This window comes from Eumetopias jubatus, unplaced genomic scaffold (genome assembly GCF_037043125.1).
Source record: "Eumetopias jubatus isolate StellerSeaLion01/CBP00866 unplaced genomic scaffold, mEumJub1_p1.0 scaffold_17, whole genome shotgun sequence".
Classification (NCBI taxonomy): Eukaryota; Metazoa; Chordata; class Mammalia; order Carnivora; family Otariidae; genus Eumetopias; species Eumetopias jubatus.
The window spans coordinates 51525578-51553411 of NW_028274823.1; the positions used below are offsets into that span (position 1 = coordinate 51525578).

General features: G+C 43.6%; 1 protein-coding gene across 29 annotated transcripts in view; it reads left to right on the forward strand.

Moving 5' to 3' along the window:
• Window positions 1-27834, forward strand: part of KCNMA1 (potassium calcium-activated channel subfamily M alpha 1) — a 744082-nt gene that overhangs the window by 362703 nt on the left and 353545 nt on the right. For all 29 annotated transcript variants that reach the window (XM_088020031.1, XM_028109572.2, XM_028109573.2 and 26 more), the window contains one exon: window positions 23486-23547. In XM_088020031.1, coding sequence (XP_087876157.1) covers window positions 23486-23547 — 62 coding nt within the window. The remainder of the gene's footprint in view (window positions 1-23485; window positions 23548-27834) is intronic.

Genomic DNA, 27834 nt, shown 5'->3' on the forward strand with positions numbered 1-27834 from the left:
GTGCTGCTTCTGCCTTAGGGGGTATATCTTCGTGACTTCTGATAAAGGGAACTTTGCAAGTGTTTTTGCCTCTCGTGCTTCTAATGGTTCCATGTATCTCTTATTGGTAGGGGGTTTAGAAGAAATGGCAGTCCTTTGCCAAGAAATTGCTTTATTGGAACAAATCATTTGCAATAGTAATGTGTTTACTAAGATAAGTGCCATTTTAGCTGTAGCGTACTGTACCCCTGGCAAAGAATCTTGAAGATGACTCAAAGATTTTTTGAAACACTGCCATATAATTAAAGAAAACTGACTTAATGATCTAACATTTAGCATTATTCTGTACAGTTTTACTCCTAGACTGGAAAATAGTTACAAAAATAGCTTCATTTAATTAGAATGAGAAATATCACACACACAGGTAGATGTATGTATTTATATATTTACTTCATTTTGCAAATTATGATCTGTAGAAATAGTCCAGTATGTGTGACCAAGAAGATTAATTTAGGGACTCTGCTCGATCCTTCCCATTCATTCATCAACAGGTATTCATTGAGGATGTGCCTTATGCTGGGCGTTAAGAGGGCCACGGGAGGAATGTAACATTCAGGACACAACTTCTAGGGGTTTGTAGTCTAGATGAGGAGACAAGACATAAACACAAAAATAGTTAACCATATGTATCAAGTAGTATGGAATGGAGTATCCTCAAAACATGAAGAATGAAATGTGCTTTGGAATACCAAGCAAAGGGAAGTTGGGGAATCTACACATCATTGGAGGGCATTCATTCATTCATTCACTCATTCATTCACTCACTCATTCATTCACTCATTCATTCATTCAGCAATTCTATGTAAGTCATTTACTATGTTCCATCCACCAACTTGGGTGTTGGGATTATAGCCAAGACAAAACAGGCAGGTCTCTGTCCATACAGAGTTTACCTTTTCTTGAGGTTAGACAAGTAAGGAAGTAAATAAGCAAAGTGATTTCAAGGAGTGATAAGCCAGTGAGGGAAATGAAACTGTGTGAGGGTACAGGCCAGTGCTGTGTGCACCTGCGTGCACATGCACACTCACTCACACACCCATGATGCACCTTTAGAAAGGGTAGTCAGGGAAGGCTTCCATGAGGAGCTGGCCTGAACTGAGGCCTGAATAAGTAAAGGAAGCTTGCAAATGAGATGGAATTCTATCTTTGCCTTGAAGAACCAGGAAGATATAATTTGGAGGACGGGAAAGGGACAGACATTGTGGAACATTTCAGACTATCTGAGCTCCTTTTCCCCTAAGGTATGGGATTGCAGTGCTCTGCATAAGGTAAGACCTCAGTGAGTATTTCTCAAGCGAATCAGTGAATATTCTGGCAGTCAGAAAGTTGGTAGCTGTTGACAGGTGAGAGATTTTTTTTGCATCTTTCAGTAAGATCATTCTGGAATGAGAGCTATTGGTGTGCTCAGTGCCAACAGGCAGGCATCATGCTCGAAAATTATATTTAACATTTATTTATAGAGCACTTACTATATGGAAGACACTGTGTTGAGTGCTTTACAAATATTAACTTATTTAATCTTTATAACTCTTTGAGGTAGTTGCTCTTCTTACTCCCCTCTGACAGATGCGGGAACCAAGCCATAGAGAGTGATCTACTCAAGGTCACATGGCTGCTAAGTGTCAGGGTCTACAGTCTAGCCCTTAACCACTGTGCTTCCTCTCCATGAGAGGAGGGATCACCCACATCACTCAGGACATTTCAAAATGTCCTCAGTCTGGACTGGTAGAAAGAGAAGAGGGACCTTTCAGTTGGTTAAGGACTCTAGAGCTGCACCGCCCAGCAGGACTCTCTGTAAAGATGAAAACCAATACAGTAGCCACCAGCCTGTGTCTGTTAAGCACTTGAAATGTGGCCTCGTGGGACTGAAGAACGGAGTCTTCAGATTTTATTTAACATTGGTTCATTTCAACGTGAACCTCAAAACCGAAGCACTATAAAATATTTTTCTGTTAAACACAACTGTGTTGTTTCCCCAGGATTCATTTTCACTAAATGCCACAACTGTTGGGTCACGTAAGACACTGCTGTAGGAGGTGGGTGTGGTGGGTGCACACAGGTTGTTTCTAGTAGCCCCTCAATAACTTTCAATATGAATTGCATGTTGATGTAAAATGTATCTGGCACAAAGGGGGTTACATGTGAAATATCTGAAATGTAAATATTGTTTATTTTTTATTTTTTTAGTGTGTGGGTACTAGGCAATTTAAATGACAGATGTAGCTTGAATTCTATTTCTGTTGGATGTTGCTGGCTTGAAGTTCACCCTCAGGCTACTGGATAGGGTGCTTGGTCAAAGGGGAAGTACCTATTGTGATTTTGGTGGACACTGCGCCATCGTCCTGATGACCAGTTCTCCGTGGACCCCTGGACCCTCACCTCTTCATTCCTGTTCCCAGGGACCAAGGTGAGCTGTTGTGATGTAGGTTTTGCAGATGGAGTACCATGAGACAGATGTTTGTGGGAACTCATACATTGCACATAACCCCCATTTTGCTAAAAAGGATGTGGACTTGGTTGGAGTTGAGGGATCTTTGAACCAGATCCTACTAATGCTGTTCTCCTCTTGCCTGTTTCTTGGCTAGGCCTGAGGCCTGCCAGTTGGAAGAGTAAGATTGGTCTCCTTTGCTGCAGGTCGTCTTGAGGCCACAGGCTGTTCATCATTTCCCTCCTCTTCTATCCATTCTAGATTGCCCTTAACCGCTCCCGGTCTGGGTAGCTTACCTGGTAGCCTGACCCAGATGTTCATCTCCAGCAGTTGGATGCGGTTGGTTCCGGCAGGAAGCAGCTGTCCACCCATCCCCTCATATGAAGGCCAACCCCTGCACCTGGACCCAGAGGTGCCAGGGCGCAGCGGGTCAGGTGGCTTTGCTTGCAGGAAAATCACCTGCCAAGACACCCGGGCTACTGAAATCCAGGCGGCAGCAGATGGCCCAATCAGTGCGGGCCTCTGGCTCAGCCCAGTCCCACATTCCATCTCTGTCCCCCAGAGGTCTGGCATGCAGCAACCTCCCCGTCAGCCTTGGCGTCAAGGAGGGTGGTGGGTGTGTGTGAGAGAGGTGGGGCTCCTCAGCGAGACTGAGTTCACTGAGGACTATTCTTCTAGAATCACTCAAGTGGAGATTTGGAGGAACCAGGTGGTTTCTCCTCTTGCCAATGCAGAGCCCTGACTGTGTGGGGCTTCCGTCTGCCTGCCTCCTGACTCTTGTTGCACATTCCACTTCACTCTGCCTTGAGATTCTTCCCACCCACCGCTCAGGTGACTACAATTTTCATATACATGCATTGAGTGCTTTTACTCAGGCTGCACATTGGAATTAGCTGAGGAACTTTTTTCTTTTTTTTAAAATTTTTTGTTATGTTAATCACCATACATTACATCATTAGTTTTTCATGTAGTGTTCCATGATTCATTGTTTGTGCATAACACCCAGTGCTCCACGCAGAACGTGCCCTCTTTAATACCCATCACCAGGCTAACCCATCCCCCCACCCCCCTCCCCTCTAGAACCCTCAGTTTGTTTTTCAGAGTCCATCATCTCTCATGGTTCGTCTCCCCCTCCGACTTACTCCCCTTCATTCTTCCCCTCCTGCTATCTTCTTCTTTTTTCTTTTTTCTTTTTTAATATGTTGCATTATTTGTTTCACAAGTACAGATCTGTGATTCAACAGTCTTGCACAATTCACAGTGCTCACCGTAGCACATACCCTCCCCAATGTCTATCACCCAGCCACCCCATCCCTCCCACCCCCCACCACTCCAGCAACCCTCAGTTTGTTTCCTGAGATTAAGAATTCCTCATATCAGTGAGGTCATATGATCCATGTCTTTCTCTGATTGACTTATTTCACTCAGCATAACACCCTCCAGTTCCATCCACGTCGTTGCAAATGGCAAGATCTCATTCCTTTGGATGGCTGCATAATATTCCATTGTGTATATATACCACATCTTCTTTATCCATTCATCTCTCGATGGACATCTTGGCTCTTTCCACAGTTTGGCTGTTGTGGACATTGCTGCTATAAACATCAGGGTGCACGTACCCCTTCGGATCCCTAGTTTTGTATCTTTGGGGTAAATACCCAGTAGTGCAATTGCTGGATCGTAGGGTAGCTCTATTTTCAACTGTTTGAGGAACCTCCATACTGTTTTCCAGAGTGGTTGCACCAGCTTGCATTCCCACCAACAGTGTGGGAGGGTTCCCCTTTCTCCGCGTCCCCGCCAACATCTGTCGTTTCCTGACTTGTTGATTTTAGCCATTCTGACTGGTGTGAGGTGGTATCTCATTGAGGTTTTGATTTGGATTTCCCTGCTGCCGAGCGATGTTGAGCTCTTTTTTATGTGTCTGTTGGCCATTTGGATGTCTTCTTTGAAAAATGTCTGTTCATGTCTTCTGCCCATTTCTTGATTGGATTATTTGTTCTTTGGGTGTTGAGTTGGATAAGTTCTTTATAGATTTTGGATACTAGCCCTTTATCTGATATGTCATTTGCAAATATTTTCTCCCATTCTGTCGGTTGTCTTTTGGTTTTGTGGACTGTTTCTTTTGCTGTGCAAAAGCTTTTTATCTTGATGAAATCCCAATAGTTCATTTTTGCCCTTGCTTCCCCTGCTTTTGGCGATGTTTCTAAGAAGAAGTTGCTGCGGCTGAGGTCGAAGAGGTTGCTGCCTGTGTTCTCCTTTAGGATTTTGATGGACTCCTGTCTCACGTTTAGGTCTTTCAACCATTTGGAGTCTATTTTTGTGTGTGGTGTAAGGAAATGGTCCAGTTTCATTCTTCTGCATGTGGCTGTCCAATTTTCCCAACACCATTTGTTGAACAAACTGTCTTTTTTCCATTGGACATTCTTTCCAGCTTTGTCGAAGATGAGTTGACCATAGAGTTGAGAGTCCATTTCTGGGCTCTCTATTCTGTTCCATTGATCTATGTGTCTGTTTTTGTGCCAGTACCATGCTGTCTTGATGATGACAGCTTTGTAATAGAGCTGGAAGTCCAGAATTGTGATGCCGCCAGCTTTGCTTTTCTTTTTCAAGATTCCTCTGGCTATTCGGGATCTCTTCTGGTTCCAGAGAAATTTTAGGATTATTTGTTCCATTTCTTTGAAAAAAGTGGATGGTATTTTGATGGGGATTGCTTTGAATGTGTAGGTTGCTCTAGGTAGCATGGACATCTTCACAATGTTTGTTCTTCCAATCCATGAGCATGGACCGTTTTTCCATTTCTTTGTGTCTTCTTCAATTTCTTTCATGAGTGTTTTATAGTTTTCTGAGTGTAGATCCTTTGCCTCTTTGGTTAAATTTATTCCTAGGTATCTTATGGTTTTGGGTGCCATTGTAAATGGGATCGACTCCTTGATTTGTCTCTCTTCTGTCTTGTTGTTGGTGTATAGGAATGCCACTGATTTCTGTGCATTGATTTTATATCCTGCCACTTGACTGAATTCCTGTATGAGTTCTAGCAGTTTTGGGGTGGAGTCTTTTGGGTTTTCCACATACAGTATCACATCATCTGCAAAGAGTGAGAGTTTGACTTCCTCTTTGCCGATTTGGATGCCTTTGATTTCTTTTTGTTGTCTGATTGCTGTGGCTAGGACTTCTAATACTATGTTGAATAGCAGTGGTGAGAGTGGACATCCCTGCCGCGTTCCTGACCTTAGGGGAAAAGGTCTCAGCTTTTCCCCATTGAGAATGATATTCATTGTAGGTTTTTCATAGATGGCTTTTATGATATTGAGGTATGTACCCTCTATCCCTATACTCTGAAGAGTTTTGATCAAAAAAGGATGCTGTACTTTGTCAAATGCTTTTTCTGCATCTATTGAGAGGATCATATGATTCTTGTTCTTTCTTTTGTCAATGTATTGTATCACGTTGATTGATTTGCGGATGTTGAACCAGCCTTGCAGCCCAGGGATAAATCCCACTTGGTCATGGTGAATAGTCCTTTTAATGTACTGTTGGATCCTATTGGCTATTATTTTGGTGAGAATTTTTGCATCCATGTTCATCAAGGATATTGGTCTGTAATTCTCCTTTTTGATGGGGTCTTTGTCTGGTTTGGGGATCAAGGTATTGGTGGCCTCATAAAATGTGTTTGGAAGTTTTCCTTCCATTTCTAGTTTTTGGAACAGTTTCAGGAGAATAGGTATTAATTCTTCTTTAAATGTGTGGTAGAATTCCCCTGGGAAGCCATCTGGCCCTGGGCTTTTGTTTGTTGGGAGATTTTTGATGACTGCTTCAATTTCCTTAGGGGTTATAGGTCTGTTTAGGTTTTCTATTTCATCCTGGTTCAATTTTGGTAGTTGATACATCTCTAGGAATGCACCCATTTCTTCCAGGTTATCTAATTTGCTGGCATATAGTTGCTGATAATATGTTCTTATAATTTTTTGTATTTCTTTGGTGTTGGTTGTGATCTGACCTCTTTCATTCATGATTTTGTTGATTTTTTGGGTCATTTCTCTTTTCTTTTTGATAAGTCTGGCCAGGGGTTTATCAATCTTGTTAATTCTTTCAAAGAACAAGCTCCTAGTTTCATGGATCTGTTCTACTGTTCTTTTGGTTTCTATTTCATTGAATTCTGCTCTGATCTTTATTATCTCTCTTCTCCTGCTGGGTTTAGGCTTTATTTGCTGTTCTTTCCCCAGCTCCTTTAGGTGTAGGTTTAGGTTGTGTATTTGAGAACTTTCTTGTTTCTTTTTTTCTTTTTTTTAAAGATTTTATTATTTATTTGACACAGAGAGAGAGAGATAGTGAGAGAGAGAGAGCACAAGCAGGGGGAGCAGCAGGGAGAGGGAGAGGAGAAGCAGGCTCCTGGCTGTGCAGGGAGCCCAATGCGGGGCTCAATCCCAGGACCCCGGGATCATGACCCGAGCCGAAGGCAGCCGCTTAACTGACTGAGCCACCCAGGCGCCCCATACCTTTCTTGTTTCTTGAGGCAGGCTTGTATTGCTATATACTTTCCTCTCAGGACTGCCTTTGCTGTATCCCAAAGATTTTGAACAGTTGTGTTTTCATTTTCATTGGTTTCCATGAATTTTTTTAATTCTTCTTTAATTTCCTGGTTGACCCATTCATTCTTTAGTAGGATGCTCTTTAGCCTCCACGTATTTGAGTTCTTTCCAACTTTCCTCTTGTGATTGAGTTCTAGTTTCAAAGCACTGTGGTCTGAAAATATGCAGGGAATAATCCCCATCTTTTGGTACCAGTTGAGACCTGATTTGTGACCTAGCATGTGATCTATTCTGGAGAATGTTCCATGGTCACTAGAGAAGAATGTGTATTCTGTTGCTTTGGGATGGAATGTTCTGAATATGTCTGTGAAGTCCATTTGGTCCAATGTCATTTAAAGTCTTTATTTCCTTGTTGATCTTTTGCCAGATTATCTGTCCATTTCAGTCAGGGGGGTGTTAAAGTCCCCCACTATTATTGTATTGTTGTCAATGTGTTTCTTTGCTTTTGTTATTAATTGCCTTATATAATTGGCTGCTCCCATGTTCGGGGCATAGATATTTACAATTGTTAGATCTTCTTGTTGGGTACACCCTTTAAGTAGGATATAGTGTCCTTCTTCATCTCTTATTACAGTCTTCGTTTTAAAATCTAATTTGTTTGATATAAGGATTGCCACCCCAGCTTTCTTTTGGTGTCCATTAGCATGGTAAATGGTTTTCTACCCCCTCACTTTCACTCTGGGGGTGTCTTTGGGTCTAAAATGAGTCTCTTGCAGACAGCATATCGATGGGTCTTGTTTTTTAATCCAATCTGATAGTCTGTGTCTTTTGATTGGGGCATTTAGCCCATTTACATTCAGGGTAACTATTGAAAGATATGAATCTAGTGCCATTGTATTGCCTGTAAGGTGACTGTTACTGTATGTTGTCTGTGTTCCTTTCTGATCTATGCTGCTTTTAGGCGCTCTCTTTGCTTAGAGGACCCCTTCCAATATTTCTTGGAGGGCTGGCTTCGTCTTTGCAAATTCCTTTAGTTTTTGTTTGTCCTGGAAGCTTTTTATCTCTTCTTCTATTTTCAATGAGAGCCTAGCTGGATATAGTATTCTTGGCTGCATGTTTTTCTCGTTTAGTGCTCTGAAGATATCATGCCAGTCCTTTCTGGCCTGCCAGGTCTCTGTGGATAGGTCTGTTGCCGATCTAATATTTCTACCATTGTAGGTTACATATCTCTTCTCCCGAGCTGCTTTCAGGATTTTCTCTTTGTCTCTGAGACTCATAAGTTTTACTATTAGATATCGGGGTGTTGACCTATTTTTATTGATTTTGAGAGGGGTTCTCTGTGCCTCCTGGATTTTGATGCCTGTTTCCTTCCTCACATTAGGGAAGTTCTCTGCTATTATTTGCTCCAATATACCTTCTGCCCTCTCTCTCTCTTTCTTCTTCTTCTGGGATCCCAATTATTCTAATGTTGTTTCATCTTATCGTATCGCTTATCTCTCGAATTCTGCCCTCGTGATCCTGTAGTTGTTTCTCTCTCTTTTTCTCAGCCTCTTTATTTTCCATCATTTGGTCTTCTATATCGCTGATTCTCTCTTCTGCCTCATTTATCCTAGCAGTTAGTGCCCCCATTTTTGATTGCACTTCATGAATAGCCTTTTTGATTTCGACTTGGTTAGATTTTAGTTCTTTTATTTCTCCAGAAAGGGTTTCTCTAATAACTTCCACCCTTTTTTCAAGCCCAGCTAGTATCTTTAAAGTCATGATTCTGAACTCTAGGTCCGACATCGGAGTAATGTCCGTATTGAGTAGGTTCCTGGCTGATGGTACTATCTCTCGTTCTTTTTGTTGAGGTGATTTCTTTTCATCTTGTCATTTTGTCCAGAGGAGAATAGATGAATGAGGGAACAAAATGCTTACAGGTTCACAATGTCCTCAGCAAAGATACTCTATACAAATCAGAAAAGACCTGAAACCAGGGGAAAAGAAAGGGAAAGAAAGAAAAAAGAAAGAGGAAAGAAAAAGAGAAAGAAAAAGATAAAAACAAACAAACACAGAACAAAACAAAACAACAAAAAACCAGAATATGATCAGGCTTGTGCATAGGTCAGTGCCACACACTAGATTTTGGGTGTATTTTGGTCTCTTAGAAGATAGTGCCCCCTAAAATTGTAAAGGAAGAAAGACTTATATATGTACAAAATAAGGGTTGATACAATGAAGGGATGGAAGATGACTGTAAAGATGAAAATTATAAAAGATTTTATAAAAGGAATTGATAAGATAAGAAGTTGTTTGAAAAAAGAAAGAAGATTTAAAAAAAGAAAAAAAAAGAAAACAGCAAATGTGATCAGGCACAGAGTAGAACAAAGCCATACACTAGTGATGTAGGGTATATTTTGATCTGTTAGAAGAAACTGTATCTCAAAATTTTCAAGAGAGAACAACTTATATATATATGCCAAAAGTAAGGGTAACTACCATGAAGGGATAAAATATGACTCTAAAATGAAAAATAAAAAATGTTTTTTTAAAAAAGGGATTGATAAGATGTTGTTTGAAAAATGGAAAAAGAAAAATTAAAAAAAAACAGTTAAAAAATTAACTTTGAAAAACTAATGAATCATGGTAAAAAAAGCCATGAATTCTATGTGCAATATTCCCGTAGCGCTGGAGTTCTCCAGTTCTCCTTGATCGGGAAACTTGGTCTTGGCTGGCTGTTCGTGCTGATCTTCTGGGGGAGGGGCCTGTTGCCGTGGTTCTCAAATGTCTTTGCCGGAGGCCGAATTGCCCCGCCCTTGTCAGTCCCGGCTAAGCAAGCTGCTCGGGTTTGCTATCAGGAGTTTTGTTCTGGGCAAGCTCTCCGTACAGCTTTGGAGGACCAGGGTGAAAATGGTGGCCTCACAATCTCCACCTGGAGGAGCTGAGAACTCGGAGCCCCGCTCCTCAGTGCGCCCCCAGAGAAAAGCAGTCACTCCCGTCTCCCCGCTTTCCGGCCGCACTCTGTGCTCACCCAGCCTGTGACCGAGCGTTTCTATCTCTGGCACCTGACCCCGTGTGGAGTCTCCAAACCCAGCAGATCCCTGTGGTGCGCTCCTGCGCCGCTCCTCCCGGGGGAGGAAGGGGAGTCTCCCCAGCTCTGCCGCTTGTTGGGTCCCTGCTGGAGGAGCAGTGGCCCGACTGGGCCGCGATCACAGTTTATGTCCACCCCGAGCTGAGAGCCCGCGCCTCGGCTCCGTCTCTGCAGCCGGCTTCCCCTCTCCAATACCTGGGAGCTCTGCCGCACTCAGGCACCCCTGGTTTTTCTGTGACCCTGAGGGTCCTGAGACCACACTGTCCCACGAGGGTTCTACCCCCCTCTTAGCCACCGGAGCGACATCCCTCAGCGGAGCCGACTTCTAGAAGTTCCGATTTTATGCTCCGCGGCTCTATCACTTGTCAGAAGCGGCCGACGGAGGCCCCCTCCCCCGCCGTCTATCCTCCCGAATATCGCCTCGGATTCACTTCTCCGCACGTCCTACCTTCCAGTAAGTGGTCACTTTTCTGTTCAGAGAGTTGTTGCTACTCTCTTCTTCGATCTAGTGTTGAGTTCGTAGGTGCTCAGAATGGTTTGATCCCCATTCAGCTGAATTCCTGAGACCAGAGGAAACCCAGGTCACCTACTCCTCCGCCATCTTGCTCCGCCATGGAACTTTATTTTCTAATAGATCAGACAAATGCTGATTCCTTGTCCTACCTCCCATAGATGTTGTTGTCATTGCTCTGGCGTGTAACTTGGTGATCTGGTTTGTAAAACCTTTTAGAAACTTTAAAGTTCTCTTTTTCATAAGGGAACCAATGCATTAAGTGGATGTTTCTCCAAATGTGTCAGAATTACAGGGAGAAAGGGTACAGTGTACTTGGTGAAAATGCAGAGTTCTGAGTCATCTCTCAATCATTTGGAATAAGAATATTTGGAAAATTTTAAATAAATATTTAACAAAAACAGAATTTTTGACAAACAGCCCCAATGGATCACAGGTATACTGTGATGTCAACATCACTGTTTCAAATCATTAACAACTTCATATGGATTTTTTTTGTCATCCCTTGTGCTTTTTAAAAGGGTCAAGGAAGAAGGCTAATGTAAAATTCAAAGGAAATAATCTCTAATGATTCTCACTGTTAAATTTAGACTTCATAAAAGAATTTTCCATTATGGGGTATAAGACTGGAAAATATGCCAATCATGTGTACATAAAGCAGTAAACATGCTATTTCCTTGGGGATGGGAGAGAGGGTTGCTTATGGTTTGTGGGGCAAGTGGGGTCAATGCTTACCTTTTTTGGCCCCATTTTGGGGGGTCCTACCATCATAGCTATCCAAGAAAACCTTCCAGCCTTGATGCTTCTTCACCAAGCAACTCCAAAAAAGCTGATGGAAGTCCAGAGTTCCTCTAGGTAAAGGTTTGGGGGACACTGACAACCCATAACCTAAAGTTCAGGAAGTAGCTTTGCTGTCATGGATTAAAAGAACAAAGAAAGGAAGGAATGAAATGGAAGAAAGGAAAAAGAAACAAGACTTAAAAAAAAAATCCAGCCACCCTGTGTAGTTGAAATGGCATTTAAAACAACATTTAAAATGGCAGCTTAAAAATGATAACTGGCTGCTTCTGGAGAGAACATGTCAAGTAGACCTGCATTCTTAGGAAGTTCGGTCAGCCCAGAGCACACAGGGAAGCCAAATTAGTGTCAGAAATTTCTGGCAGGGGGTGGAGCTTGAACCAAGGGAGTTGGTCTGTCTTTCCTCTGTCTTAGACATGTCTGGGAAAAATGGGCAGAAGTATGATTTTTGGTTCCTTTGATTTTGGAAGCCATGTGGACAACTGTTCTTTAGCACTGCTTTTTTCCAACAAGAAAGGAAATAGTTTATCAATGAGCTCCCATTTTCCATTTGTGGTACTTTTTGATTACTTTCTTTGGAAACCAGTCTTCTCAGCCACACCGGTACAAATCTTAGTTGAAGTATGTCTTCAGCTATCTAAGCTCACATATCAGAAATGGGCGTTTTCAGGGCGCCTGGGTGGCTCAGTTGTTAAGCGTCTGCCTTTGGCTCAGATCATGGTCCCAGGGTCCTGGGATCAAGCCCTACATCGGGACCCCCCACATCGGGCTCCCTGCTCAGCGGGGAGCGTGCTTCTCCCTCTCCCACTCCCCCTGCTTGTGTTCCCTCTCTCGCTGTGTCTGTCTCTGTCAAAAAAAAAAAAAAAAAGAAATGGGGGTTTTAATAGTTTTATTAGCAGTGGTGACATATCTAAATTCATGACTTACCTTTCTATGGAGAATATATATCAACTTAATTAAAAACAAAGCCAAAACATGTTGCTGGCATTGTCTAGCACATTGAACTAGCATATGAAAATGATTTTGAATAATATTTCAAGATAGAGTTCTGTCCAGTTTTCTCCCTTTTGGAAGCCTTCAAAATTTATAGATATTTTAAGGGAATTTTGTCCAAATAGCACAGACCCAAAACAACCAATTTAAAATGTTTTTACGCCCATACTCAAAGAAGGCAGAATATCTTGAAAGGATTAAAATTTTTTCTGATGGCTTAAAGCAGTGATTCTCAAAATATGGTCCCTGAACCAGCAACATCAGCTTTGCCTAGAGGTTGTCAGAGATGCAAATTCTCAGGCTCCCCCAGACTTATTGAATTGGCATCTCTGGGATGAGGTTCAGCAGTATGTGTTTTAACATGCCCTGTGGATAATTTCCGACCCATACTCATGTTGACAACCACTGTTAGACTACGGCATAAATGTATGGAAAGGCTTTTGATGCTAGGAACCTCATTCTGGCATCTGTCATCCTCCTTTGTACAGGAATCAAAACTAGAGTTCAAGTTCTCTAAAGCAGGACCATTCTTTCCTACTCTGGATCCCATGCCAGCTCAACCCTGAGTCTGTAGTGGGTACTTGGCAACTGCATGTGATGAATTAATGAATGGGTAGCTGTGGGATGGTGTGGGGAGTTCAGAGGAATGAATTCTTGTGCATAGAGATCTTATAATGGAGTGGACAGGGAGGAGATTTCAGTGATCAGATTGGGGCTGTGCTGAAATACACAGCCGGATTGTGACCAGAGCCCCAGAACCCTGAGAAGGTGATGGTTCTCCCCCACATATAAATTGAAAACTTGGAAAACCCATACAAAGACTTAAGGACGTCCACCTCGGTTCTGATTTCTCCTCGACAGCTGTGTCAAAGCTCTTAAAAATAGGAAATACAAAATTCTCCCCACGTTTTCTGGCTCCTCCCTTGCTGAAGACAGCCTGTGTGCCTGGTCTGCCTGTAGAGAGACTGAAGCATGAAGGAGGCCTGAACACCATACACCTGTTCTTCCTCTTTTTAAATGGCTTTGAAAGACAACAAGTAGCATTACACAGACAACCCTCTTTCTCCTGTTCTGTTTCCAAAGTAAGCGAGAGGTCTAGAGAGGCAGGAAGCTGTGTTACCCAACTGGGCTCCCATCCCTCCACTCCTAACACGTGCCCCATGCAAGTGGAGCTTGTGGGTTTCTGACTTGGTCTCCGGTGAGCCAGAGCTGCAGTTAGGCTGTGAGGCATTATTAGCATCTGGTCGTCACCACGCCACGGGGTGAGATGTGGCAGGAGGTGGGGTGGCAGCTGGGGCTGTGGCCCAGCCTTTCTAAATGAACAGCGATGCAGTGTTGGGTGGGGCATCCACCCCCACTGAGGACAACCGTAATGACACCAGTTGAGATGTGTGCCACTGACCCTTGCCTTCTGATTTTCCGTGATGTTGGGGCAGGGATGTGTGAGCATGAGGAATGCTATCTCATGAAGATTTCTGCTTCCTTCGGGAAAGGCAGCTTGTTTGTAAGAATACCAGAGTAAATTCAAAAATTTTTTTTCGCTGAGGTGAGGGAAGGAAGGAGAGATGTCAAAAGTGGACAAGTTAGTACCTTCTCTTTGGAGTTTGATCTCAACCCACCGTAAACCTTAGTACAGGGGGCTTGAGGGTTTCATTCTTATCTAGATGGCATTTGCCAAGGTCAACCCCTTTGTCATGGTCAGCTGTTGGGTCTACAAAAGAGGAAACAGTGTGGTGCTTTGGGAACCAAGTACATGAACGTGCGCCTTCATGGTCAAGCCTGGCGTGGGGCGGGGCACTGATTTTGAAGCTTGGTCAGTATTGGTGTCAGTGTTTTGAATGATTGTTTATCATCTTGATGTAGAGGGCTTTTGGTGGCCCTGCTTTCCAGGTTGCATTGACAATCCTTTTTTAAAAGCAACACTTTTGGGCGCCTGGGTGGCTCAGATGGTTAAGTGTCTGCCTTCAGCTCAGGTCATGATCCCAGGGTCCTGGGATCGAGTCCCACATCGGGCTCCCTGCTCCTTGGGAGCCTGCTTCTCCCTCTGCCTCTCTCTCTCTCTCTCTCTCTGTCTCTCATGAATAAATAAATCAAATCTTTAAAAAAAATAAAAGCAACCCTTTTGGTGGCAAAATGATTATAAAAGATGGAAATTTAGGTTGTTCTGGGGTGATTTTAAGGTCCTACTAACACACTAAGTGGCTATAACTAAGTCATTGCTGCAGCTTGGCCTTGAAGTTTAGGCCTTAGGGACCAAATGTCTTGTGTCCATGACATTATCTTCTAGGGGACATTGTTACATGTTTTAAAAGTGTTATAAGCCAAAGACACACATTCTTTTCTTTTCTTCTCTTCTTTTTTAAATTGTGGTAGAGGGTACATTCCTTTAAAAATCCCTGTCATATCTGGGACTTTAGCCACAGTTACCAAAAGACATAATAGGTTCTGGCTCTCGTCAGAAACCCTGATACCCCCTGAAACAAATAATACATTATATGTTCATTAATTGAATTTAAACAAACAAACAAAAAAGGAAACCCTAGTCCCTGAGAAATTCATAGTCTTCTTCATGTATCAGTAATAGATGAGGCTGAAGGTGGGAGGGGAAGGTGAGGACCCATGTAAGTTCTCTGTGGTTAAATAGGGGATGGATTCTGGAACCAAGGGGGAAATTCCAGCTTACTGAGGAATAAGATCGAACATCCCAGAGAGGCAAGAGTCACCTGTATGACTCTTATGTATATAAGTTTCTTAGAGGTTCCCACTGCCATTGAGAGGGGAGATACTAGTACCCCTCTGGAAAGATGATTATGTTTGAGTTTTGAAGTTTGAAGACACTGTTAGATTCTGCTTGCAGATTCTCAGAATTTTCCTTCTATTTTTTTATTGTGATTAGCTTCATGTAAGATTTGCCATTTTTGCCATCTGTAAGTATATAGTTCAGTAGCTTAAGTACATTCACAGTATTGTACAACCGTCACTGCTACCCATCTCCAGAACTTTTTGATCAATCTAAACAGAAACTCTATACATATTAAACAATAATCCCCTATTCTGGCCTCCCCCCAGGCCCTGGCTACCACCAGTCTACTTTGTGTCTCTGTGAACTTGACTTCTCAAGGTTCTGCATGCAAGTGAAACCATGCGTAATGGTCCTTTTGTGTCTGGCTTGTTTGACTTAACATAGTATCGCCAAGGTTCACCCGTGTGGTAGCATGTATCAGAATTTTTTTTTCCTTTTGAAGGCTAGTATTCCATTGTACATATAGACCACATTTTGTTTATCTGTTCGTCTATCACTGGATACGTGGGTTGCCTCCAAAGCTGCTTATGAACTTGGGTGTACAAGTATCCGTTTGAGTCCCTGCTTTCACTTCCATTTTTGCCTTCAATATACTATAAGAATGGCAAAGTTTGAGAAGGAGGGTAAAGATGGCCGTAAATTTAGTCCTTGGTCATGGTAAGTGGCAACTGGTGACTGGACAGTTCTACAGAAGTTTTCTCATCTTATGAATCTAATTAAATTAAAAATCCAGTTGGCCAGACCCACATGCAGTTAAGCCCCACAATTTCCCCAAAAGCTCATTGGCTGCAAACTTGGGAGCTCTACCGGCAGATGGAAATTTTTCCCCTGGATTTTTCAGTAATTAGACATGAAAGGTCTCTCAAACTTTAGTCCTAGAATGGAAGGCTTTTATCTTGCCTGCCAATGCACCAGTTTAATGCTGTTGGTAAAAATATGGGAAAATCAGCCTTTTAAGTTTTATGATGCCATGATAGAAGATTTCAGTGTCATTAAACCTTGATTCTCAGGCAGGTCACAGGTTTTAGGGAAAGTTTTCTTACTCAGTGTTACAATTGCTTTCCATCCGTTTCAGTTTCTTGTTTTTAGTTATAATAAATTGAGGCCTTTAGAGGAGCACATTTAACTCTTCTGCATTTTTGTGTTGTGCAAAATGAAATGAGCATGGCACCAAAACCCAAGATGTAACACTGTTGACATCTGCACGGCAGTAGGGAAACACTGACCTGAAGAAATTCCACACAACTTGTGCCTCGGTGTTATATCACCATGGTCCCTCAGGAGGGAAGAGATTGGGCAACTGATGTATAATTATGCCCCCAATTCTTCTTTGGGGAAAATAAAAAAAAAAAAAAAGAGAGACAAGGATCCTTTATGTCTACTCCATATTAGTCAAAACTCTCCTCTGCCCTTTGTAAAAAGCTCACTATTGTGCTTAATTTGTCTATTTGCCAGCAGATGTGTGATTTACAATAAAATTGTTCTTAGTAGCTTACATTAAGAAGGAACCCCATTATTTTCCAGGGCTTTGTTTTTATCTATAGTCATTTTGAAATTACCTCATTTGGAAATGGACAGAGACACATGCTAGGAATGTAGTTGGTTAATAAATATTGATAGAGACCCAGTATTTGTGATTAATTAGTGAAGTATCAGTTTATCTCTGGGTCCCTTGCAGTGTGTGTGCGCGTGTATTCATGCATTACTCATACATTTATATTTACATTATTTTGTGCCTCACTTCCTTATGACATGTACTTACTTTGTTTCCACACATTCCCGGTCCTGATCCTAATTTAAATTCTCAGCTTCTTCGTATAGCACTCCTGATATCTATCACCTTATAATTGAACCTGTCTTTCATGGAGACATCGTTTCCCTCACTTCTCCGTAGGTGGCTTGTTTCTTGATAGCCCAGGGACTCCTGGACACTCTGGGACTCCATAGCCTCTTCCATCTTGGTACAAAACCTTTTCTCTTGAGGCTCCTGCCATCCAACTGAATCCTTACCCTTTCTACTCTCCCTGATGCTGGCATTTGAATAAAGCACAATTTTACTCTTATCTGGAAGTCCCATGTATTTTATAATTCTAAATACTGACTACTGAAACCCTTCTTTATTCTTCCTTTCTTTCATCTTGAATACATCTGTACTTAAACTGTTGTTTGGAGTCTTGACTTTCAGTGAATCAACTTGCAGCATTTTTGTGTAAGCACTTCATAAGTCAAAAGTAATGTGCCAGAATGTTATTTTGGAAACTTAGGGGACCTTTGGATGTTTAAATGGCACTGTCAAAATATTGGTTTTATATTTTACAAATCTTTTGTTATTTAGGATAACAAAAATACCTTTCTTGGTAGCAAGACTATGTCTTCTATTGAGAGTAGTTGAAGGGCGAGGAAAACATTAATATACTGGCCAGATTGGGAAGAAAAAAAATATCTTTCCTATTTTTCCCCTTAAGAAAACACTGATACTTAGACTGTGAGCTTCTCTGGGCAAAACCTACAGAAACGTGGGTTCCTCAAAGATTCACAGAGGCAGGAGGAAAGGAGACTGAGTGAGACCCCCCCCGCCCCGCCACACACACACAATCCCCTATAGCAAGAACAGAATGAGGCACAGAGCCAGGAGAGGGCCAGTCAGCGACCCCTCTAGGTTGTGTTGTAGTTTTGTGGGATGGCAGCCTGCAATGAGCAATTGATTGTGCTACAGGACACATGAAACTATGAAGCCGAGTGTCCATAGGATTCCTGCTTATGATTATCTGAAAGAAACAAGCCCTTCTGACACAGATTAGTGACAAGCATAACGGCCATCATGCTGAATTACAATTATGCAAAATGGTATCCCCTTGGCATCAAAGAGCGCTGCCTTCTCAAGCCAAAAGTTCTGAATTCTTTTGTCTTGGGCCATAACTTACCGAGGTCCTGATCTGATGCTCATCTATTCCAACGCCCCATTTCACAGATCAGGAAATGGAGTCCTGGAGGTGGGAAGGGATGTGCTCAAGAGCGTACTGCTTACTGGAGCAGAGTCGGTATTCAAACCCAGGCGGGCCCATGCCCCCTCTGCCACGGGTCTCTCTGCCCATGCGCCTAGTGCCCGCCCTGCCCTGCAGCAGACAGGTGGAGCAGGGGTGTGAGGGATTTCCTTTCTTCTCCCTGGCAGTTCCATCCTCCCCTTCCCCTTCCACTTTGGGGGTCTGTGGTGGTGGTGGTGTTACTTCTGGGTCCTCTCCTTCCTTGGACATCCCAGAAGTGTCTGTTCATATGTGTGGCGTTTATCAAAGCCACAGGGGACTCCTGAGTAATTTCAAATTCTGGATTCCATGCTTGTTGAGGGCAAAGACCAGGCCTGACTTTGCTTTGTTCGTTTTCTATTTCCTTCTCTCTCCCTCTGGGCTTTGCACGTAGGAGTTCAATAAATGTCTGTTGGAGTTGTTAAATTCACCAGACCAAACATTTTAATTTGGATGGTGGAATGATGTTATCACTCATAAACAAAACGTCCCCACATTGTTTTGCCTTGGGAGTTCTCATGTCCATTGTTTTTATATAGTGAATTTTATTGTATATAAATTATACCTCAACAAAAAAAATAGTGATGTGCCTTTGGGATTATATGTAGAAAGTAGTCCATTTTCGGAGGGGTCGCTGCTGCCAGTAGCTGGCTAGGCCCCAATCAAACATGCAGAATCATTAATTAGGGTCATTTGTTTTGCTGTGAGCTGAGCAGAATGTATATATAACCTGCTCAGGAGAGAATTAATTCATCCTCCTCTCTACTTTCTAGAGTCCTGCTAGCACGATGCTCAAAGCCTGCAGGCCTTATACATATGTTCTAATGGGCTAATTGTTAAGGCGACATTTGTAAATTAATCTCTGACTTGAGCTAAGTGGTTTCCCCTAATGGCTCTAATTCAGTGACTCCCATTCTTGGCCATATATCAGATTCACTGGAGGAGCTTGTGAAAAATAGAGGTGCCCAGCTTCCCTGTCCCCCCAGCTGGCCATTCTCTGGTTCCAGGGCAGGATGAGGGCATCTCTGTTTTTTAAGAAGTGCCACTCAAGTGATGGGATTGTGGGGGGAGCTGCCTTTCTGAGCCTCTGCTCCAATCAGTGTCTGGAGGCCCTCACAGACTCGTGACTTGTGTCTGTTGAAAGCACTTGGGTCGAACTCAACAGCTTGAAACCAGTTTCTAGAACAGGCAGCGTGTCTAAGAGCCCACCTTCCTGATTCATTCATTCTGTGTTCATCTCACTGGGACTGTCCTTTCCTTGAAGATCTTCAGTGACCTGATGGGGGATATTCTGTTCTTTGCCATTTTGCTTCCCATTTTTATGAACTTTCTGAGATGTTTGAGAGATCTTCAGGGCCTGCTGGAATGTCCATCATGAAAATATCTGTGGATCTCCCCCTCTCTGTTCTCCACTTACCGTCAGGCTCCTGGTGCCAAGTGTTATGGACAGAGTTGTTTGTTTGTTTTAATGCAGTGTGTGTGTCTGTGGGTCTGTGTTCCTGGCATTCTTCTGTGCAAACGCATGTTGTGTTTGATCTTGCATTTCTGAGAACAGATAACTCAAGAGTACCCTTGTCTCAATGACATGAATCAAATCACTTTTGTTAGTATCTGGCACCTCTGTAAATATCGCTCGGTACTTGGTATCACCACATAGCTTGTAGGTATTTTCAGTCAAGCTAAGAATATGGCAGTTCACACCGTCCCAGGTAGCCGCAGTGATTTGGTGGTGACCCCAGCCTGTGAAAAGCTAGAAAGGCTCTGGCAGAGGTCAGCACACAGTGTGCTGCGAGAGGGAACGCTCATACTGTCCCATATGTCAGACCGTGTTTGCAAGGTCTTGTTTGCGACCGTGCTTCGTAAAGTGCTTGGTTATTGTAAGGGCTCTTCTGTGACCCCGCTGCTGGAGGGCTAGCGTTTCTGCATCCTGGGTATTCTGCTTCTCTTGGCCGCATTTTACCATGTCCCTTGGGCTTCAGTGCCTTTTATCCCTGGGACTATCAAGGCAGATGGAAGGACTCCCATTGGCTTCCCCCTTACTGAAGGAAGGAGTAGCCATTACAGGTAGGAAGAAGGGACACTTTGAGAACAAAGAGCATATTGAGACAAGAGCCTCTATGGTTCCTGCCCATCCCCAACTTCTTCTCCCATTTGTATCTCTACCTAGTCATTACCTTATTACAGATTGACTATACCTATGCCATACAATTGAGCACTAATTGCATAACATAACATTGATTACTATGTAAGGATTACTCCACAAAGAAGTATATTTCATGACTCCAAGTAGACTTTTTCCATTTTTCCTAGGGCTTTAAGTATAGCAGATGTGAAATAAGTACTTAGATAATTATTTGGGGGTGCTCTATAACATAACCATTAGCATTTAGGCTAAAAATCTAACCATTTTGTATAGTTGGACTGAATTTTTTCATATTTAGAGAAGATTTCTCAGACAGTGGGGGATTTATCAGAGAGAGAGAGAGAAGAGATGGAGAGAGAGTGAGCACTTGCTAGTCCTTTGCCAGGGCCCCGTAGAAGATGAGTCCGTTGGATTCCTATTTTCATGGCGTAATCCAAAGGGTTGATTCATTTTGTGCAGCACCTGGATCCAGGTTGACAATGTAATCAAGCCTGACATGATAAAGAGCCATTTAGCAAGTTTTAAAAAGCACATGCACAGTTGCCTTAATCCTGAGGAGCTGGTCCCCTCCCCATTGATCATTCAGCCCTGGAGGCCGGTGGGTGGAACAGTTTGGGCACCCTGTACCTCCTCAAGAGCAAGCCTTCCGGCCGAACATGGGGACCCAAGAACGGGTTCACTCGTCAGGATCTTCAGCTCTTGGAGGTCATTTTCCTCTTGGATTTCTTCCTTCCCTTGCCCTGTCAGAGAGATGCTGATATTTGAGTTTGCATCTTAAGAAGCTAGCAGGAGTCCTCCCCTCCTGTCACTGGCTGATTTGCTTAAATAAGCTGCACATTATTCCCCGTCACAGAGGCCGAGTGAAGGCAGCTGGGACAAATTAGTGTCAGCTACTTCGTCTGGCCACCCAGTGCTGGGAAATCCTCACCATTGCAGGAGAGCTTAGATTCTGAGCTTGTTTCATAATGATGTAGATGCCATTTGCAAGGGTTTCTATCCTCTTTCCTCCCCTCTCCCCTGCATCCCTGCCCTCCCTTCCCTTCATTGGCCGGTATAGCCAGCTTGGACCAAAGCTCAAAACACACACACACACACACACACACACACACACACACACACACACAGAGATTAGTCTTTGGTCAGCTGTTTATGAATGAAGAAGAGGTTCTTCCCCTGTGTCCTGGCCACGCCCCTTCTCTTTGCAGCATTTTGAGAATGAGGTCGGGACCAGGATCTAACTGCTTATGTCTCAGAAATAGCAACCAGATCAAAATTAATCTTAAGCTATTTGTTTTGCTGCCTCATTCAGATAATACAGGGAAAAGCCGAGGCTTGTTTATGTTTCTGTTTGTTTTTGTGGATGACTTTGCAAAGAATGAATGAGTGAGTGTGAGGGGAGAGCCTGGGGTGAGCCTGCCAAGGGGATTAGCACCGAAGAGATGGTGATTGCCAGCAGACTGCAGTGTTACCTTGGATTCAGCTGCAGCGTGGTTTAGTTTTTAAGACAAAATGGAAGAATTAAATAAGCCCCAGTGGTATACTGTTTTACCACTTCCTTTCATAAGGCTAGTTTGTTAGGTGCTATGAGGCTGTGTCTTCCTTCCACAATGTCGGGCTGTTTGTCACTGTCACTGTTTACTGTGTGGTCGGCCGTCTGTCCAGTAGCTCCATGGGGTTCTGCAATGTTTTCAGTGAATACCGTATGCAGATTTCATTTCCCCTCCACCACTGTGGTGCACACACACAATACAGATATGTGTGTGTGATCCTTTCTCTCTCTCTGTCTGTCTCACTCACACACACACACACACACACACACACACACACGCTTGACCGTGCCCAGTCATTACATAAATTGGAATTCATCTCTCTCTGCCAGCTGATGTCAGAGGGATGGCGATATGTAGAAACTCTGAGGAGACTGACACTTCTTTTCATCCAAAGTCCCTTTCAGATATTAGCGTGTCTGAAAGGTATTTGTTGGTGGTGTGTTTGGTGGTCGTGTTTACTTTTGTTTCCAATCTTCTCATCTTTCTTATTAGCATCCATTTAGTTGCCCTACTGGTCTCCTCTGTGAAAGCCTAAATAAACAAACTAGAATGGAGAGTGTCGGTGTTAGCCTCAGCTGCGACATATGCACTGGATGGGCTTCAGTGTGACAGGTGTCCTTTGGAGGATATGCCAGACTGTCTTTTATATCAGTGGTGATTAATTTTGAGTGAAGAGTGTAAAGATGAACTAGGATTCTCGCGTAGCTGGCTCTCATGTATTACCGAATTTGGCTTTCCTCACCTAAACCATTTCCAGAATACTTGAGAAGTGTTGTAACTACACAGGCACACACGTGCGCACATGCACACACACACACACACACACATTTGTACAAGCAGCAAATTTGTGCTTTTCAAACTGATGGTTCTTGCCTGGAGACAGGAAGTAAATCAGGGGTTGCCTAGGACTGGGGGCAGGAGCAGGGATTAACTGTTCATGGATGTGAGGGGTCTTACAGGGATTGACGAAAATGTTCGAATCTAGATGACAGTTCCTCTGGGTGGAGGTTGCACATAATACAACCCATTGTATTACCATAAATGTTTACCTGCCCTTCCCACTGGAGAGTGCTGACTTCAGTTGCGGAGAAGCTAGACCCGGTTGATGACAGGGCAAGATGAGACCCAGCGCCACAGATACAAGAGTCTGCCTGACCCCTGTTGGCCAGCACTGAGGTTGCTGCCCACTGCAAGGTGCGGAGGCCACATCAGGGCATCCTGTGGGGACCTCCAGGGGGCTGAGATTCCCAAGCTGGTCCCAGAAAGCAGTCGGAACCCTGCTTCCCAGCTGCTGCCGCATGTGTCAAAAAAATCGGAGGGGGAGACGAACCATGAGAGACTATGGACTCTGAGAAACAAACTGAGGATTCTAGAGGGGAGGGGGGTGGGGGGATGGGTATTAAAGAGGGCACGTTCTGCGTGGAGCACTGGGTGTTAATCGCAAACAATGAATCATGGAACACTACATCAAAAACTAATGATGTAATGTATGGTGATTAACATAACATAATAAAATAAAATTAAAAAAACCCAAAAACCAAACACAAAGCTTCCGGGTGTTGGCTCTTAAGTGATGACATATTCCTCTTCTTTTGCAGGTTGTCTTAGTCTTTGCTCTCAGCATTGGTGCACTTGTAATATACTTCATAGATTCGTCAAAGTGAGTATTCAAATACGTTGTCTTGCCCTCTTTGCTAAAACAATCATGAGCCTCTGCATTGATCAATTGATTTACTTTAACACCAAAATTTAGAAGGCTGTCAGAGGAAGGCAGGGCAACCCTGTGCTGGTTTTCTGAAGGGGAAAATAAGCTTACACAAGGAAGGTTACTTTGATTCTGCTGGCACAAGAGGGAGGGAGAGGTACCTGATGGTAAGCCTTTTCGCTGGGTATTATTTATTTTGAAATAGCTGTGTCCTGTTGAAGTATTTACACTAAAGATGTCGAGAGGTTAAGAGGGCTTTGCTATGAGTGTCCAACCACTGGGACGGTTACAAGTGTCCAGCCAACGAGGGCCTGAGCCATTCTTGCCATGGATGTAAGGTCCTCATCTCATTAGGGTTTCTGATGCTTTAATCTTATTGGAGTTCAGATTAAGAAGCATGGCTCTCTCCTTTGCCGCCATCAAGCAGAATATTCCGTGGGAGCATTGCTCGTTGGTGCTTCTCGACTTGTGAAGGTAACAGATGGGATGGAGGAGTTCATGGCGACTCCCAGAGGCGGAGGCCTACGGCCATCTAGGATTTCCTAGAGCGGACATTCATGCAGACCCCTGGGGTGCGACCTGAGTGACCTGGTACTCTAGGGTGAGCCTGAGGTGGGGTCTTGTGATAGAGTTTAAGACTTTATAGGAGGCAGAAGAGGTCACTGAGCAGAGCTGTTAGGTGGTGGCCCACTCTGCCCGGGTTCCTGCAGGTGTCACCCCAGGGTACCTCATTTGTTCCAACTATTCTACTGCAAGCTTGAGGCTGACAGCGTCTGGGAAGCTGGAGCCGAGCTGGCCTGATGCGCCTTTCTGTGGTGACATGAACTTGAACTCTTTGCCTGCATTGTCCACTGTGAGAGTGTTTTCACCTCTTTAAACTCTATCCCTGGTATGGCAGCCTACTAGAGTTTGATTCCAGGAACCTGCTTTGTGTCCTTGTTGGCACAGACCCTGGTGTGCCTGAATTCTGAGCTTAGTGCTCTTTTTCTGTGGCTCAGGATGGTAGTAATTTCATGCACGCCTAAATTCTGAATTTCTCAGAGGCATCTGGTCACCATCCAAAGGATTTTGTGCAATTGGGTGCTGAGGCCAAAATGCCATGTCAGGGAAAATAAAGAAAGCATCCCTTTAATCACTGACCTCTGGGAATCAGCCAAGTCTGAGAATATCAGAGATCCTTCAGCCTGACCTCATGCACAAGGCTGGACTGCCCTCATCTGCCTCAGGTGGAGGGTCCTTTCAGAGCCCTCCAGGAGACAAGATTCTACATGCTCCCTCCATCAGCTCTTCCTGGCCAAGAAAGAGAAGGGCTGTTTAAGTCTGGAAAACTCCAACTGGTATGTCATTGAAGGTAAGCCTCTTTTAAATATCTACCCTTAATGATTCTGGATCATATTTGAATTGAACCAAAGATCTTCTAAAGCCCTGGTCTTATTTCTCCGTTCTCTTCCCAGGAGTGAGGAGTGTTCTCACGTGTCAGGGGGTGCATACCCTGTCAACTTCCATGCCAGGCTCAGGAAATGGGTTTGGGCATGTAGTATGTGTGCCCCAGACAGAGCAAACCCTTACATGGAGGTGAGTGTGGTGATTGGTTAGGAGAGATGCCTCGGCATCTTCTTTCCCTTCCCCACCCTTTCTGCCCCTCTGTATTTCTCAGAAATAAAATGCTCTTGTTAGATGGATTTGAATTGTGTCCTTTTTTACAGTGTCTACTGAGAGGTAGTCTTTTGTTCTGCAGATTCTGGTGTTCTCGGCTCTACCTGGGGATGGAAAGGAATGGAATTCCCCAAGGCAAAGAGCCCCTTCCCTGTATGCCCTGCAGCACCGCAGTGTCCTTTGGGTTTTGTTATGATTTTCCTAAGTCTTGGGAAAGCCAGCATTGGGAGCCCTCTCTGGCTGTGGTTTCTTGTATGGACTTGCAAAGAGTCTATTCCAAAGATGGGCAGTCAGTCCTATTTTCCACTTTTCTCAGCAAAAATGCCAATAATCTTGGAACCAAGCTTGTCCCCATTCTCCCTGGGGACTGTCCTAGCCTTAGTCTTGCTTCTCTGTGACTGACCTGTGTGGTTTGGCATAGCGAGACTTGGTTCATAAGAAGACCTTACGTTTATTTCTGTCAGCCCTTCCGCTTCTCATTTGCAGTACTGCGTTTGGTTATAGCCACCTCCCGGGGTTCTGTCCTGCGGGCCACCGGGTCAGCACAGCCAGTACCAAGGAGTCTTCCGTCTTCCTGGGGGTAGTCGCGAAGCATGCTCACATTAAGTTAAGGGGAAGAAGTAGAATCTGTAAAGGAACCTTTACGGCAAGTCCATAGATTCCCAGGAATAAAAAAAGAACACATGAGACATTGTAATCAAGCGGAGTAAACAAGAGAAAATTAAATCCTATCCACATATAAGGTGCAAATGGAAAATGTGTGAGAAAGCTGAATGTAAATTCTTCAAATCCATCTTCCCATTCAAACTCTCATCGATTGGACACACTGGTGGTTTGGCTGGCCATTTGGGCATCAACTTCTCTTGGGAAGTTACACTATATTATCTCCCTGGAAAAACCTAGCATTCTTCAGACCAATTTTTGTTAGCATTTATGCCCTTCGAATATATCAGTCAAATAAATAAATCTACAGGCTTTCCCTTTGCATGAGCTTAATTGGGCAGACACTGTTGTGAGGTGGCTTGTCTCAGTGAATTTTAATCAGAGCTGGCCTCCCCAACAATGGTGGGGAAGGCTCCAGCAGCACAAGTTCAAGATGTAAGGTTCTCTGCACCCAGCCCCTTGAAGAGGCAGATTAATATATGAAATATGCTCTGGTGGTCTGCCCTGCTGGCTCAGTGTCAGGCAGGTCGATTCAGGTTGTGCGAATGGGCTGGCAGGCTGGGTGGTTTGGTTATTCCCTTTCCTTGTGGCAGCAGGTTGGGAAGACAGTTCAGATACGTGTCATAATTGGTGGCTCTCTGATCTTGTTAACCTTTCCAAGCTTATTGTACTATCAAGAGGCAGTGGGTAAGTCATTTCCAAAGAGCCTCTCCTACACATCTTTCCTTTCCTGTTGTTAGGCCAAGATAGGTCCCTGAGCAGCTCTTTTTCATTCGAGGATTTGAGGAGCCCTTCTTTGGGTCTTAATTTTCCTAGAGTGATCGCCACAGAAGAATCACTTGCGCAGCCTCGAGTGATTGCTATCTAGCTAAGACAGATTGTGCTCAGAGCTCCTGGAGTTGAAAGCCAAAGAGAATTACATTAAACTGTGTTAAAATTACGCTTCATCATCCCAGCGGTAGACTCTCTAGAAATACCCAAGCAGAGGGAGTTGTTCTTCCAAGTCTTTGGGTAGACACAAGTGTCAATTCCTTACAGACACAGAGAAGCGTTAAGCCCTCCAAACACAGTAACCCCATCTCTCAAAAGATATTAAATTAGCCACACGACACAGATATTGCCCCAAAGAACTCTGTTTCTTTTTCATTCTTTTTAAAGGTGTTCTGCCCAATTTAAAGCATATGCCACTCCAGCTCCTAATTCTGATGTCTCTTGATCTCTTATGCCGACCCTTTCCTCCCACACGCTCTGATACTCTGTGAAGCAAAGATTTTTTAAAAATTGTACAACCGACTCAAAAGTGCCCCAGACACCCTGTGGGTGATAATGTCACCATTGCTAGTTCCATCCCTGTCTGTTTCCTCTCTTTGACATAGGAACAGTAATTCTTCTCTAATAGATTAAAAAAAAAAAAAAAAAAAAGGCCCAACGATGTCAGTGTGAGGGCAGGATTCACGGGTTGCATAATGCAGCAGTTTCTGCTGCTTCTAGAATTTCAAGAGAAAGTTGGAAAAGACAGAGCCTCCAGGCCCTGGGTATTTGCATTTTTTTCCAGGGGCATTCTTGGAAAGGATGACTCACCTGTGGGGAGATATTTATTCCTTTGATTCATGTTTAAACTCAGCTACTTCTTATGCTACAGTTATGTGGATTATGAATATTTAATACTGCGTATACTGAAAATGAAGGTCAAGTCCTGCTTGCTGGTGACTTCAGTGCAGGCTCATGCTTCTGCAAGGCAAGCTACCTGCTGTTAGCCGAGTAAAGCTGAAAGGTTATACATTGTTAAAATTTTCCTTAATGACTTTATCTGCTCCAAAATTATCTGGCACACAGTGGGGGCGCCTGCTGATTTCACCAGTCTTTGCTCTTGCCTTCCCATATCAGCGATGCTGCTTTGGGAATATGGACATTAGGAAGGCG